At 38.0% G+C, this 16,656-nt stretch overlaps 1 protein-coding gene across 1 annotated transcript in view; it reads right to left on the bottom strand.

Annotated features, from left to right (window-relative positions):
• Positions 1 to 704: 704 nt before the first annotated feature.
• Positions 705 to 16,656, bottom strand: part of MDH1 (malate dehydrogenase 1) — a 21,369-nt gene continuing 5,417 nt past the window's right edge. Inside the window, exons 2-9 of the mRNA XM_003787953.2 lie at positions 15,922 to 16,020; positions 15,045 to 15,141; positions 12,224 to 12,399; positions 10,019 to 10,141; positions 3,424 to 3,600; positions 2,617 to 2,730; positions 2,006 to 2,095; positions 705 to 1,043 (exon numbers count right to left, since the gene is read on the bottom strand). Coding sequence (XP_003788001.1) covers positions 918 to 1,043; positions 2,006 to 2,095; positions 2,617 to 2,730; positions 3,424 to 3,600; positions 10,019 to 10,141; positions 12,224 to 12,399; positions 15,045 to 15,141; positions 15,922 to 16,020 — 1,002 coding nt within the window. The 3' untranslated portion in view covers positions 705 to 917. The remainder of the gene's footprint in view (positions 1,044 to 2,005; positions 2,096 to 2,616; positions 2,731 to 3,423; positions 3,601 to 10,018; positions 10,142 to 12,223; positions 12,400 to 15,044; positions 15,142 to 15,921; positions 16,021 to 16,656) is intronic.

Below are 16,656 nucleotides of genomic sequence, written 5' to 3'. Positions count from 1 at the left end.
GCCTCCCGAGTAGCTGGGACTACAGGTGCCTGCTACAATGCCCAGCTATTTTTTTTGTTGCAGTTTAGCTGGGGCCGGGCTTGAACCTGCCACCCTCAGTATATGGGGCCAGCACTCTACCCACTGAGCCCCACGCGCTGCCTGAAAAAAGGCTAGTTTTAAAAAATAACATGTTTCTAGTAAGAAGCTTAGATTGAGAACTACATGTATTAACAATAACATACATTTCTATGGCATTTACTGGTTATGGAATATAAATGATTCCTTTTCTGTTAAAGAATAATCCCTTGAGGGAAGACTTATCATTTTTTCCTATTATGTATATGTTCTAATTTCATTTAATGGCATAAAACTGGTAAAAGTGTATTATCTTCAATCTACTCAAAAGCTAATCTTAAAATCAAATCATCTACAAAGTATGAATTAACCTTTAAGATTTAAAAAAAAAGATGAATATTTGTCTAATTAGGTAATGTTTAAAAATATATCCCCAAATAAAGATTCATTCATTATCATAAGATAGGTTTCCCTACTCTATTTAAATTAAGAAATTTATGCTTTAGCTTCTAACATTTTCTAGCTTTACTGTCTTTCCCTGATTTAAAAATATAAAGAAAAAAATCCATTAGGCAAGCTAGGAAACACACAAGTTTGTTTTCTGAACAGACACTAAATATTAACTAGAAATTAAGAGTCTAAGTCACTTTCATTTGATTATATATTTATTTAGATTGTAGCACTAACACCATGATGATGAACTGTTGCAAATCTGTACTAAGAAGCACACAATCTTTAAAATACATTGTTTTCCACAAGTAATTTAAGTATAGCTTTATTATTATTTGGTACTAGAGTCAAAGACGACATTTAGATCCTTTAGCTTTGGGGCATTTGGTAACATCAAAATGATTGTCTAGTCAGGCAGTGGAAAGAAACTCAAAAGCAGTTTCTTTTTCTTCTGCCAGTTCCTTGGCAGTAAGATCCATCTTTTCACGTGAGAAATCATTAATCGGGAGACCTTCAACAAACTTCCAGGTCTTATTCTGTTTGAAAATAATTGCAAATAAGAGATTTACAATTAAACTAGAACTGATCTTCCAGCAAGCAATAACCTAGTTTGAACTTGTATCTAGAAATATGCCTGTTTAAGTCTGATTCTAGAGAAGTAGCTTAAAATCTTAATTCACATCAGATCCATCAGATCTTAATTCACAGATCTTAATTCACATATAATTCTTATGAAAACAGGACACTTGAACTTAAACCCCCCTGAATCTTAAAAGAATCTTTAAAAGCTATTAGCTTCAGCATTAATATAAAACAGAGCAACAATATACTTTTGTTTTCAGATCATGCAAATCTTTTGCCCCCCACCCCTTTCTTTGGAGAGTCTCACTTTGTCGCCTTCAGTAAGAGTGCTGTGGCATCTTAGCTCACATCAACCTCAAACTCCTAGGCTCAGGTGATTCTCTTGTCTCAGCCTCCCAAGTAGCTGGGATTATAGGTTCCTGCCACAAAGCCTGGCTATTTTTAGAGAGGTCTTTTTTTTTTTTTTTGAGACAGAGCCTCAAGCTGTCCCCCTGGGCAGAGTACTGTGGCATCACAGCTCACAGCAACCTCCAACTCCTGGGCTCAAGCGAGTCTCCTGCTTCAGCTTCCCAAGCAGTTGGGACCACAGGCGCCCACCACAATGCCTGGCTACTTTTTTTTGGTTGCAGCCATCACTGTTGTTTGGCGGGCCTGGACTGGATTCAAACCTGCCACCTTAGGTGTATGTGGCTGGCGCCTTAGCCACTTGAGCCATAGGCGCCAAGCTAGAGATGAGGTCTTGCTTTGGTTCAGGCTGGTCTTGAACCCATGAGCTCAGGCAATCCACCTGCCTTGACCTCCCAAGTGCTAGGATTACAGGCATGAGCCACTGGGCCCGGCCCCTATTACATCATTTTTAAGAAAAACATGTAACTGCTTTCTCATAAAAGGGAAAAAAAAATCTAAAATACCTTACCTTGATTACAACAGGGAATGAGTAGAGGAGATCATCAGGAATACCATAGGAGTTGCCATCAGAGATAACGCCCATGGATACAAACTCTCCCTGCAAGTAACAATGTTCTATGTTCTCATAGTGCATACCTTTAGTTTCTGCAACTGACACGTGAACTAGCAAAATCAAACCAGGTGAGATTTTATGTGCATAACTTCATTACTATATAAGGAACTGTCACCAGCACCAGGCACTCCATGACAGAAAACGTTCATTGATACTATCTCATTCCACTCTTCCAAATGAAGTGTGAAATAGGCCAGAGAAAACATAATTCTCATTTTACAGATGAGGAAGCTGTGGCCCAATACTGGTTTAATAAGAAAACAAAAGTCAACCCTACCATGTGTCAGGCATTGTGCTAGGTGTTTTCCATATATAATCTCATTTAAACCTCACAATCCTGACAAAATAGCTCAGAAAGGTTAAGAAACTCCCAAGGCTATTCAGCTAGTAGGTAGTTGAGGTGGGAAATGAACCTAACCTGACTGTTAAGACCATGTTCTTTTTACATTATAGCACCAGGGGACAAAATAAAAAGAGTGACCTACAGAAATCACTTGAATCCTCACCTCTGGGGTCCCAAACCAGATGTCTCTGACGTGGTCAGAGATGGCTTTCGCAGCAGACATTGCACTGGATAGTTTTCGAGCCTTGATGACAGCAGCCCCCCGCTGCTGCACAGTCTGGGATAGGGCAGGCAAAGTTAGCAGTGTTAATCATAACAGCAAAATCAATTTTCATCAATTTCAAGTTGACCTTGGGGTGAAAGGCTACTACCATAGCTTAATGTGTACCAAATGCTGTCCTTACTAACCTAATTAAGTTATAAGTACTAGTATTTTTGAAAAGAAAAAACTATAAATCCGCATAGAACTATGGCCCCCAATCTCTGGGCCACATAGAAGGTGAGTGTGGCAAGTGAGTGAGCAAAGCTTCATCTGTATGGACAGCTGCTCCCAATCACTGGCATCATAGTCCCAGCTTTGCTTCCTATCAGATCCCCCTACCCTATGGTCTGTAAAAACACCGTCTTCCATGAAGCCAGTCCCTGGTACCAAAAAGGGTGGCTGCTGCCATAGAACCTTTACCATACTTCATACAAAGAAATGGGTCTTGGGATAAAGATAACCAGATAACTAGAGGATACTCTACTTTTTTTCACTTTGACAGACAATCTCAACTGCCAATCAGATTGGATCATGACTGGTTTAGTATGATCCTGGAACAAAGTACGCAGCCAGGAGAGTGACTGAAAGGCCTGCTCTCCTTGAGGTTTCCTCTCTCATTACTTGGAGAGATACTCTGTCAGCAATGTTATATCCCTCAAGAGTTCTTTATGCTTGGCTAGTGAGGCGGGGTTCACAGATTTTTCTTACCGTGATGAATTCTCCCTTGAGCCAGCTGTCATCTTTTAGAGCTTCATAAACACCAACTTCCTTTCCTTGCAATTTCACCTTGGCATGGTTGACATCTGGGTACTGAGTTGAGGAATGATTTCCCCAGATAATGACATTCTTTACATCATCAGCAGTCACACCAAGTTTAAGAGCAATCTAGTTAAATTTAAAACAAATACATCACTTAGACAAATGCTTATTTCTAATTGTGACCTGTTTGACAAATCCCTTTAAGCAAAGGTAAAAAGTTGCTGAAATTTCAAGAGAACACAAGATTTATATTGATATGTAAAAATGGAAATTTTATTGCTTCCCAATGTCCTGAAACTGCTTATAGCATCAATAACTGTGAACTTGAATGGGACAGAATATTTAGGAGTAAAGACTATGCTATATTTTGTGATTAACTTATTAGTATAGTAGGTTTATCCGATATAAAACATCAACCAAGAGATTAATATTCCTTTAATATTGTACATAAATGTGAACTTGAATGGGATAGAATATTTAAGAGTAAAGACTATGCTATATTTTGTGATTAACTTAATAGTACAGTAGGTTTATCCGATATAAAACATCAACCAAGAGATTAATATTTCTTTAATATGTATACATAAATGTGAACTTGAATGGGATAGAATATTTAAGAGTAAAAACTATGCTATATTTTGTGATTAACTTATTAGTACAGTAGGTTTATCTGATATAAAACATGAACCAAGAGATTAATATTCCTTTAATATGTGTACATAAATGTAATCTCTGTTTCATGGTTAATGTTTACTTGGCAATGTCTCCTCACCACTTCTGAGCAATAGGGTATTTAGGTACTTTCTCCATTTTAGGTGAAATTTTTATTATGTACTATATACAAATTCATTTTCAAGTAATCCTACAAATGAAATTTTGGAGTCAGATGGAACTCAGATGATCAAAGTATGACTGTTCTTATTTTATAGATTAGAAAAATGAGAGAAAGAAGTTAAATATATATGCACACACACATACAAATTATAACAGATGTAACCATCTTTAACTGTAGGTTTGGAAAGCACTTTATGATTCTGTAATGCCTTGCAATCACACATGTAGTACATACAATAGCCACAAAAAGGGTTAGAAAGTTATGTCTTGAAAGATTTAATTGAAATAAAATCAGCTTATTTGTCTGATAAGTTTATGTGCAACCCCCCGCCCCAAATTACAGTTAGGTGTATATATAATTTCTTCCTAATTAGAAAGCGTAATTTATTATGTGGAAAGGAATACAGAAAAAACATTTTAGGAAGTTGATCTATTAGAGTAACAATGTGGCCAATTTTTCTATTCTTTGTAATGGTAAGAATGAGAGAAAAAACTAGTTGTACCATGGTCTGTAGCTTTAGCCCAAATAAATAAAAGGAACTGCACCAAAATTCCATGTGAACATTTACCAAATTACAAAGGGAATATCCTTTGATATTTTAAGATAGTAACAGCCCCAAAACATTAACAACCAATATGTCCTTTATGAATGGTTAAAACAAACTATGGCATATCTTACATAAATGGGAAATGTAGAAAATGAATAAAAAGGAATGAACTACTTATATAACAACTTGGATGTACATTAAAGGTATTAAACTAAATTAAAAAGCCAATCTTAAAAGGTCTCTTACTGCAGGATTTCATTTTTATAATACTGTCAAAATGACAAAATTATATAGGAGGAGAGCACATGAATGGTTGTCAGGACTTAGGGAAGGACAGGGAGGTGTGACTATAAAGGGAGAATATGAAAGAGTTCTTTTGTGGGTGATGGGGAAAATTTGTTCCTTGATTATGACGGTGGATATAGGAATGTGATTAAAACAGTCCCCTACCAATGGAGGGTGGGTCAGGGACTGATGATTTGTTTTCAAATGTTTGGTTGTCCATCTTCAAGATATATAAAAACCACTTCTGTGGAGTCAGTTCCTGGCCCTATCCTTTGGTACGTAATTGTTAAATGTCACAGAATCATTCACAGAGACATAAAAAAATGAGTAAATATAAAAACTGGTCAAATCTAGTTAACAGCACTGTGTGTAGTTTAGTAAAAACCAACCCTGGTTTTGATAATGCTCTATAGTTTATAAGATATCACCAATGGAGGAAGCACGGTAATGGGTAGATGGTACTATTTTTGCAACTTCGAGTCTATAATTATTCCAAAATAAAAAGTAAAAAAAAAAAACCAAAAAACCCAACCCAAAAGGATAGAGATGAAAAAAGGCCACGAAAATGTTTACAATGATTTGATTGGCCTTCATACTAATTTATTTAGTTAAGAAGTAAATTGTCTTTACTTTCACTCTGACCCTTAAACCAGCTGAGATTAATTTTGTAAATCCTAAAATAGATTATCTAAAAAATTAATTAAAATATCTTTGTGATGGTCTCACTTCTGACCTAATCTCTGCTTCCTATAGAGTTCTGCAAGTATTAGGATTATTATCTATAATACCAGACAGGTGGTTTCTGGGGTACCAGCTATCAATCTGCTTAGCCTGCAGTTCAATGCATAACATTTTCTGACTTGAAAGGACTTCAGAAGAACTGCCCTTATACTTACATTTATATTTAGATGGCATTATAGAGAAAAAAAGAAAATTTATACATTGGGCAAGTAACCCAAGACTATGTATGTTACCAAGAACTTAGAGCCCATAATTCCAGTGAATGTCAGCTTTAACTGCTCCCAAGTACAGTCAAGATAAAATGCCTCCAGGCTGGCTTCTCTTCCCTCAGATCTCCTTGGCTCCCTTTACTTCCTTTGTTCTCACTGCCTGCTTCCTCTTGCTCCTTTGATCTCTTTCAGCTAATCAATAATCCGTTTTTGTCTGAATAGCAAAGGCCAACTACTTTGCACTCAATAGATACAATTTCTGAATATCATTCATGTCAAAGCTAGTCTAAATTAATACTTACCTAGGAAAACAGTTCCTCACTCCCTTAGAAACTCCATGTAGACCATTAAATCTGTTAGAGGAAAAAACTGTTTCTTCAAAAATTTTCTAAAAGGAGGGCAGGGCACGGTGGCTCATACCTGTAATCCTAACACTCTGGGAGGCTGAGGCGGGTGGATTGCCTGAGCTCACAGGTTGGAGACCAGCCTGAGCCAGAGCGTGACCCTACCTTTTGGCTCGTGCCTGTAATCCCAGCACTCTGGGAGGCCGAGGTGGGTGGACTGCCTGAACTCACAGCTTGGAGACCAGCCTGAGCCAGAGCGTGACCCTACCTCTTGGCTCATGCTTGTAATCCCAGCACTGTGGGAGGCCAAGGTGGGTGGACTGCCTGAGCTCACAGGTTGGAGACCAGCCTGAGCCAGAGTGTGACCCCACCTTTAAAAATAGCTGGGCATTGTGGAGGGTGCCTATAGTCCCAGCTACTTGGGAGGCTGAGGCAAGAGAAGACCAAGAGTTAGAGGTTGCTGTGAGCTATGATGCTGCAGCAGTCTACCAAGGGTGACAAGGTGAAACTCTGCCTCAAAAAAAACAAACAAAACTTCTAAAAACTCTCACTGTACCAGATTGATTTGCTAGAAAACTACCTAACCTAGGGACTGTGAAAAACAAAGACCACCTGCCAAACATGTTGGTGAAAGTTTGATGACACAGCTTCTTTTCTCCCTCTCCCCTTATTCAAACTTTGCTCCTGTAAGGAAAATCGTTTTGCACTGGGACAAACTGTCACTGACTGGAATCTCTGAAACAGAATTTCCCAAAGCTTGCCTTCACAAGGCCTTAGGTGAAAGAGCAAAGAAAGGGATTTCTCAAGAGTCCTCATTTTACCTCTTTGTCCCTAGGAACTAAGTAAGTAATCATTTGGTAATCCAGAGTTTACAACCCCAACAGGCCTATCTTTTCCTTTATAACGGCCCCATAGTACCCAAATCTCCTGCCTCTAATCACTCAATCTCTCATTCTTTCCTAGCTCCCAGACCCAGCTCATAGTGCAAAGCCTCTGAGAGAACATTTGCATTTTAAGCATATTATCCAATACCCTCTAAATTAACTGGAATGTTTAGGCTATATTCCTCTTAATAATAAAAACAAAATGAATAATTTGTTGTTGAATAACAACAGCCAACCTTTATTGTGTTTTACTATGTGTGGGTACCATGCTAAGGGCTTAAATTGATTTCATTTAATTCTCCTAACAACTCTGAGGTATATAAAACATTTTATAGGCCGGGTGTGGTGGCTCACGCCTGTAATCCTAGCACTCTGGAAGGGCAAAGCAGCTGGACTGCTTGAGCTCAGCCTGAGCAAGAGTGAGACCCCCATCTCTAAAAAATTAGCCAAGCATTATGGCAGGAGCCTGTAGTGCAGCTACTTTGGAGGCTGAGGCAAGAGGATTGCTTAAGCCCAAAAGTTTGAGGTTGCTATGACCTGTGATGCCATGGCACTCTCCCAAGGATGACAAAGTTAAACACTGTCTCAAAAAAAAAAAAAAAAATTATAGTTTGGATAGACTTTCTTAAAGTCTTAGAGATAGTAAGTAGACTCAGGTCACTTGGTATCATTAAGTAAGAACATATATAAGAGTTTGGAGTCAGACAAATGCAGGTGGCTCCATAATTTACTAGCTATATGACTCTGAGGAGCTTCCCTCACTTCTCTGGACTCAGAGTTCTTACATGTAAAATAGGGATTTTTTTTTTGCAGATTTTGGCTGGGGCTGGGTTTGAACCTGCCACCTTCGATATATGGGGCTGCTCCTTTGAGCCACAGGTGCCACCAAAACAGGGATTATTACTTAGAGATACATCATATGGTTGCTATAAAAATTAACTGAAAAATTACATGTAAAGCATTCAACTTACAGTAGAAGATTACCAAATGCACATTCTTTCCTCTTTCACTAGGCATTCTGGAACTGAAAGATTATCAGTTTTCTTGAAACTGTACAAAGTTATATTCTCTAGAAGGAAAAGCATTAGCTCAGATATGTAGCCGTGATGCAAGTACTAGGGCAAAGGAACTATGTCTTTGTGTAAGAACTAGAAGTTTATCATGATTTTGGTTCCAAGGGAACCAAAACCAGTTAAAGCTGTAGAAGCCTAAGAAACTAGCTCAGATGAGTGGCCTGGCTTATAAGTTTTTGAAAGTTGTTGTTAATTCCTGGGTCACTAGCTCCTTGGCCTATTTAACTAAGGCTCCAAGAGGTAAGGGAAATATAACAACAATTAAAGTTTAGCTCTGGTTTGGGGCGTGTAGCTCAGCAGCTAAGGGTGCCAGCCACATACACCAAAGCTGGCAGGTTCAAATCCAGCCCAGGCCTGCCAACAACAACTACAACCAAAAAATAGCTGGGCGCTGTGGCAGGTGCCTGTAGTCCCAGCTACTTGGGAGGCTGAGGCAAGAGAATCGCTTAAGCCCAAGAGCTTGAGGTTGCTGTGAGTTGTAATGCCATAGCACTCTACTGAGGGTGACACAGTGAAACTCTGTCTCAAAAAAACAAAACAAAACAAAACAAAGTTTAGTTCCTAAGTAGTGAAAGTAGGAAATTTTATAGATACTCACAGAATGTTAAAAAGAAAGAAAACTAAAAACTAAACTCAAGCCTTTGTTTTTATAATCTCCTATGTATCTGACAAAATTAAATTATGTACCATTATGTGAATGATTTATACTGGTAACTAATTTTTAGCCACTGTAGCAGGAGAACATTAGCAATTGCATTTAATTATAGTTAGCAACTGAGATACAGTTGAGGATAATATTAAGCAGGAAGTCCAACCCTGGTTCTTAAGCGAAAAGATTTAAAGACTCCCTAACAAATTTAATAATAATTCATTTTTAAATCAATAAAACAGTTTCCTCCTAAAGAAAAATAACAACATGAAAGCACAAACTAAGTTTCAGTTATTTTATTTATTTACTGAGGCAGAGTCTCAGTCACCCTGGGTTTGAGTGCCATAGGATCATAGCTCACAGCAACCTCAAACTCTTGGGCTTAAGCAATCTCTTGCCTCAGTCTCCTGAGTAGCTGGGACTGCAGGTGCCAGACACAATGCCTGGCTGTTTTTTTTTTTTTTTTTTTCCATAGCTGGGGTCTTGCTCAGGTTGCTTTCAAACTCCTGAGTTCAGGCAATCCCTAGCCTCCCAGAATGCTAGGATTACAGGCATGAGCCACTGTGTGGGGCCATATCTTTGACTTTTTATTTTCTATTTTTATTTTTTTACTATTACTGTCATTTTTTTTTGAGACAGAGTCTTACTATGTTGCCCTTGGTAGAGTGCCATAGCGTTATAGCTCACAGCAACCTCAAACTCCTGGGCTTAAGGGATTCTTTTGCCCTAGTCTCCCAAGCAGCCGGGACTACAGGTGCCCGCCACAATGCCTAGCTGTTTTATTCACAGCTGGTGTCTCACTCTAGCTCAGGCTGGTCTTGAACTCCTGAGCTCAAGTGATCCACCTGACTTGGCCTCCTCGATTGTTGGGATTACAGGTGTGAACTGCCATGTCTAGCAGATTCAGTTATTGTAAAAGTGACAGAATAAAATTTTTAAGTTGAACATTCTTCAGATTTAACATGAATTTTTCTTACTTGAGATTTAGCTCGGTTGTGATCCAAACGAGTCAAGCAACTGAAGTTCTCCTTGGGGATGGACGGAGCTGACTTGGAGGCAGTCAGGCAGTTGGTATTGGCCGGGTTACCCACAACAATCACCTGGGATGGTGGGTGGCACAGAAGAGTTACATATCATATATTTATTAACTCAATTATCTTAGAATTTGACTGAAAATGTGTAACAAGTAGTGTTTATACCAAGTTTGTATGAGCTAAATATACACAGTATAGTTACTACCATAATTTTTAGGTTTCTATCCTTCTTTCTAAATTTTTTTTTCCCTTGTTCATGTTGAGCTTGACTACAGAAAACATTTCTTTAATAGAGCCACCACCATTAGGTATATAAGTCACTGTCCAGGTAGCATGTCTAAGACCTAAGGTATATGCATTTCTATTTTTCCTGTGTGACAAAATACAGACAGAACATTTATCTTGTTGCCTTGCCAGAAAAGAAAAACTAAGGCTCTATCTGTTTGACTGAGTCATAACATTTTCCTTCTTATGAAAGTAGTCTAAGAAAAATTCTGAAAAGTTTATTTTAGACCATGATTTATCTCCGCAAATTAAAAATGTTTCTCAAACTTGCCTAATCTTAAGAATTACCTGAGCTGTTTGCTAAAATACAGATTACCAGCTCACCATCTATTGAATCAATCTTTAGGATAAAATACTTCAGTTTATTTTTTGTATTGGGGAGGTTTGGGAAACATCAAATACACACAATATAGCATAGGAAATGTATACATAGACTTTTTCTTTTTTTTTTTTTTTTTAGACAGAGCCTCAAGCTCTCCCCCTGGGTAGCGTGCCGTGGCATTACAGCTCACAGCAACCTCCAACTCCTGGGCTCAAGCGAGTCTCCTGCCTCCGCCTCCCAAGTAGCTGGGACCACAGGCGCCCGCCACAACGCCCGGCTATTTTTTGGTTGCAGCCGTCATTGTTGTTTGGCGGGTCCGGGCTGGGGATTCGAACCCGCCACCTTAGGTGTACGTGGCTGGCGCCTTAGCCGGTTGAGCTATAGGCGCCGAGCCTACATAGACTTTTTCAAAAGTTATAAAAATCTTTTAAAAATTTATTTTGAAATATCAAATTTATAGAAAAGCTGGAAGACCAACTCCCTACCTCTTTTACCCAGATTCTCCAATTTGCTCCATCTCTTTCCACACACACATCTTTAGTCTTTTTTTGCCTCACTCATCTGAGAGCAAGCTACAGACAAAATACTGTAGTCCTCTGCCCTGAAGTACTCCAGGGTTAGTGAATGTTTCCCCCAAACAAGGACACTTTGGAGGAAGTGAGATTACTGTGCAAATAATACTACAACTTCAAACATCCTGGATTTTAGCAGTCTAAACAATTTTGCAATCTTACTAAGAGACCTGGGGTTTCCATTTAACTCATTTCTATTATTTTCTGTTAGTGATTACAGAAAATACCAATTAACTATTTGCAATGAAGTCCACAGAAAAATGTAGACTTCTATGAAATGTCATAGATCTATAATGTTTAATTGGCAACTTTAAAAATGTTATGAATTTTTTTACCTTTTTTTGAAGTCAGGATAGGAAAGTGTATGAATTATCAGTAAAACCTCTAACCAGCAAGCCTATCTGCTGTGACAATTATGTTCTAGTTAATTGATAGTTCAGTGGTAAAAGGATTACTGTAACATTAAGACAAATTTAGAAACTAAAAGAAATAGCTTGAATACAAAGAAGTAGAGAACAAAGGCATATTAACAATTTCTTAAGAGACAAGCATATTAAAATTCTTCTACATTGAGAAAATCTGACCATTCAGAACTCACCATCTGCTATTTGAGAATAAACATGTCCTATAGCTGTCTCCCTCCACACTCACATGCAAATCCACGTGTCTGAATAAACTCTCCTCCACATAGCAAAAAGGCACTATAAAGTTCTGTGCCTTCTTTATAGGTTTAAGGACAAATATAAATTTCCCCATCATAGTATTTAATAGGCAAAATATTTTCGAATACCCTGAATATAAATTTCTAAACTCTAAAAAAACCTAGAAAGGGAAACTCAGTATGCGTATTTACTGACAACTGCACAGAACTGGAAAAAAAAGGGCAGTTTTACTTTCACTTATAAATGTTGAAAACATAACTTTCAAATACTAATCATGAAACACCCCATAAAATACAATATTGGTCACCTTAACTGACTTCTTGGCATATTTCTCCAAGGCTGCCCCCTGGGATTGGAAGATTTTCACATTTGCTTTCAGTAAATCTTTCCTCTCCATGCCTTCTCTTCTTGGCATGGAGCCCACAAGAATGGCCACATCCAGGTCTTTGAAGGCAATCTCTTCTTTATCTGTTGCAATGACATCTGTGGACATGGCAATAAATATTCAGAGCTACTTAAACATCAAAGTCTGAAATCTTCTCTTTCAAAGAGAATGAACCTATCCATTAATTCTTTTGCCAGTAGGAAATGTTTGCTTTTACATTTCACACTGATTTCAGGGGCCTAAGAAAAGAAAGATAATATGCCAGTGATAATGCTAAGAGATTTTATATTATCAGATTTATTTAGTCTTCACATTTTAAAGATACAAAGACAGAGATTTAAAAAGATTAACTAGCTGCAATCAAAGGATCATGGGCTATAATTCTAGCCTAGGTCAGTCTAGAGTTCAAACTCCTATGCTACAGCATAAGTCCAATAAGCAAACATTGCTTACTATATAATTAAAGAATGTAAACTATTTTTTTTTAATTTAAAATATTTTTAAAAATTTTTATTTTATTTTTTTGAGACAGAGCCTCGAGCTGTCACCCTCAGCAGAGTGCTATGGCTTCACAGCTCACAGCAACCTCCAACTCCTGGGCTCAAGTGATTCTCCTGCCTCTGCCTCCCAAGTAGCTGGGACTATAGGCGCCTGCCCCAATGCCCAGCTATTTTTTGGTTGCAGGGGTCATTGTTTTTTGGTGGGCCCAGGCTGGATTTGAACCCGCAGGCTCAGGTGTATGTAGCTAGCGCCTTAGCTGCTTGAGCCACAGGCGCTGAGCCAGAATGTAAATCATTATTCTCTTTTGTTGATTGTATTAAAAAGGCCATAACCAAGATTCAACATTTTCACTGGTAAATTTGTAGGCCAATAAAGTAGTAGCATAGTCAGGTGGCTGTAAGTCCACAAATGGGCATATGTAGGAAGACCTTTGGGGGGAGGAGGGATCAATCATCCTTTTTCCAGCCCTACACCCTTATTTGCTGAACCTTCCCTTCCCTTGTCATATTCACATCTGCCAGAAGACAAGCTGACTGTACCCTGGGCCCATTAGAGACAAGAGGGCACTCAGCAGAGAAACGAATACAATGGGAAACAATAGAGCTGATTTGAAAAGGCTGTGGATGAGAAAAGGGAGCCAAATGAATAGCTTTAGCAGGGCCATATAGTCTTTCTTTTTTTTTTTTCTTTTATTTTGCAGTTTGGCTAAGGTTGGGTTTGAACCCACCACCCTCGGTATATGGGGCCAGCACCCTACTCCCTGAGCCACAGGCGCCACCTAGTCTTTCTTTTTTAAAAAAAAATGATTTAGGGCAGCACTGTGGCTCTGTGAGTAGGGTGCTGGCCCCATATACTGAAGATGGCGGGTTTGAATCCGCCTGGGGCCAAACTGCAATAAGAAATAGCCAGGTGTTATGGTGGGTGCCTATAGTCCCAGCTACTTGGGAGGCTGAGGCAAGAGAATCACCTAAGCTCAAGAGCTGTAGGTTGCTGTGAGCTGTGACACCACAGACTCTACCGAGGACGACAGAGTAAGACTGTTTAAAAAAAAAAAAAAATTTTTTTTTAATAAATAAAAAAATGATTTAGATGCTAGAGTATTCTTTCTAGTAAATAATTACTGGATAGATATGAGAATTTATTTAATTTTAATTTCATTTCATTTGCATCTTCAGAGATGATATAAAAATTTTGAAGAAGGTTTTTCTTGGGATGTATATACATTTTGCTTTGTCCAAACTTCTAGGACAGTATCAATTAATCCTTACTGAAAGAAAAAGCCTATGATGAAGCTAAAGCTAAAGAAAAATATTCAAATTAGTTTCTGATACTTTAATAAATCTTTCCAACAAATTTAAGACTTCTGCCTTACATTTGGGTAACAGTTCAATGATTCTCAAAGGCATTTAGCTGAATTTCTTGTGGTTTTTTCAAACTATGCGGTATATGATTAGGATAATTTACTATGTCTCAACCTGATGGACTGGCAAATAGGATAGGACCACATATGAGGGACCAACTTCCAGGGTAGTATATGGTTCTGGAGGATACCCATCAAAATTGAGGAAGTCTTCCATTACAGGAAGCTACTACTGCCATTTAAACAGATTTTAAATAACAACACACTAGACACAATGTAGATAATTGTGTCTCTTATAATGTGTGAGACTATATAATCTTAAGTGTGTAACCCTTTTGCAACATTATACTTAATCAGCATAAAAATTATATTTAGACATTTTGTTTTGTTGTTTTTTTGAGACAGAGCTACCATGGCATCACAGCTCACAGCAACCTCCAACTCCTGGGCTCAAGCGATTCTCCCGCCTCAGTCTCCCAAGTAGCTGGAACTACAGGCGCCTGCCACAACGCCTGGCTATTTTTTTTGGTTGGTTGCAGACGTCCATTCTTGTTGTTTGGCGGGCCCAGGCTGGATTCAAACCTGCCAGCTCAGGTGTATGTGGCTGGCCCCTTAGCCCCTTGAGCCACAGGCACCGAGCCAAATTATAAATAGACATTTTGGAGAAAAAAGTATAGTCTTTTTACTTGACACTGATTATTTCTTATTTTTACCCTTATTTATTGTCAGCATATACCTTAATGACTAGCTCTAGTTCAAGAAACAAAAATAAAATAAAAATGAAATAACTTTTAATTGAGAGCCTTTAACAAAAATCTAAAACCAATTTTTTGTAAGGCATAAAATAGGTTTATAAAATATCTTCTTTACTCTCTAACTTACCCTTCAGGAGGGGAAGGGCACAGTCTTGCAGTTCCATTAGGACACCATCCAGGACACCCATCATGGGGGTAATATCCAACAGCACGAGAATTACAGGCTGCCAAATAGCAAGGAAAGTGTCTGTTAGTGTAGGTTATGTCATTTATTCACAAAAAGTCCTTTCACATAGCTTTTATTTGGTATGTATATGTACATAATTCCTATTAATTAGTCACAGTAAAAATGGAGGTCAAGGATATGCCACTTTGAGAAAAAGTAATGCTAAAAAACAGCAGTGCTTTGTGTGAATAGATGCAGTGAGAATGATCATTACTGAATTTTAAAGGAGTACATGGATAAAATGTCAAGTTGAAGTGACATGTCATAGCTTGTTCTTATTAACAGCTGTATAGTCAATTTCAGTTCATGGAAAGTTAAGTAGTGTCCTTGGGTAAAGATTGAAGTAATGAATATTTCAGAAAAGGATATTAAAGTGTATTAATCTTAGAAGTTGGAATGCCTGCTTCTACCTGAGAAACAGATTTCCTGTCTATTTTGGTTCTAAAGACCATTATAAACAAGGAAGTTTTGATGTAACAACTTTCTCACATGACTCTTAATAGTTATTGTCTTAGTGATATCTTCCATTGACTGACCTTTGCTGGTCACCAAGTCAACTCAATACATCACATGGAATAGTTCCAGTGTGTAGTGCTTTCAACACCAGGAAAGATGAATATAAATAGTTTACTAGCATTGATGTATAGCAATGTGCTTATTACATTTATTGGGATTACCCATTCTTTCACTATTTTCTAATTTGTCTGCAACTAAATACAGGGTTTTATTAATAATATTCTTATCTAATGATCTAAGATTTTATTAACACTGCCCCTACCTGGTCTTTCCCAAAGACAGATCCATTTCCAATACTGTACAGCAGCGAATATGCAATTTGACCAGCTGCTCCAGTCACAAGAACTTTGATTGGTTCAGACTGTAAGAAAAAAGATCCATTAGTATCTTATTAAAAAGTACTATTTATCCTCAAAATATTCAGGATTTTATCTCTGATAAGACAACCACACACTTTAAAAGTAAATGTAAAACTTTAAAGCCCCTTTGCATCTGGCTTGGGGAAAATGAACTTACCAACTCATTCCAGTAAATATAACAAGCACAAATCAACTAAGCAACACCTGTCCTTTGGTTGTGTATTATTTAACTCTCACTGTAGAGGGAGCTAAAAGTGTCCGGGATTTAATTACATAATTATATCAACCTTTTTGAGATATTTTACCACTAAAATAGGCCTAACATATTGATGTACTGTGTATATAGAGATCCAAACCCCGTGGACGTTAGAGCCTAACAAATCCTTATTATGCAAATCTCCCATGCCTAGCTGCTCCAAACAAACTTTTCATAGTAAGAAGTGGAGTAATAGTAGATAAAACTTTCCATTTACATTGAGCCAAAACATTTTAATAAAATAATTAATCACAGCTCGGCACCTGTGGCTCAAGTGGCTAAGGTGCCAGCCACATACACCTAAAGTGGCGGGTTCGAATCCAGCCTGGGCCGCCAAACAACAATGATGGCTGCAACCAAAAAATAGCCGGACATTGTGGCG

Source organism: Otolemur garnettii, unplaced genomic scaffold (genome assembly GCF_000181295.1).
Source record: "Otolemur garnettii isolate 467f Iridium unplaced genomic scaffold, OtoGar3 scaffold00024, whole genome shotgun sequence".
NCBI classification, from domain to species: domain Eukaryota; kingdom Metazoa; phylum Chordata; class Mammalia; order Primates; family Galagidae; genus Otolemur; species Otolemur garnettii.
Note: the sequence above shows the minus strand (reverse complement) of the source record. Positions and strands in the feature narration are given on the sequence as shown.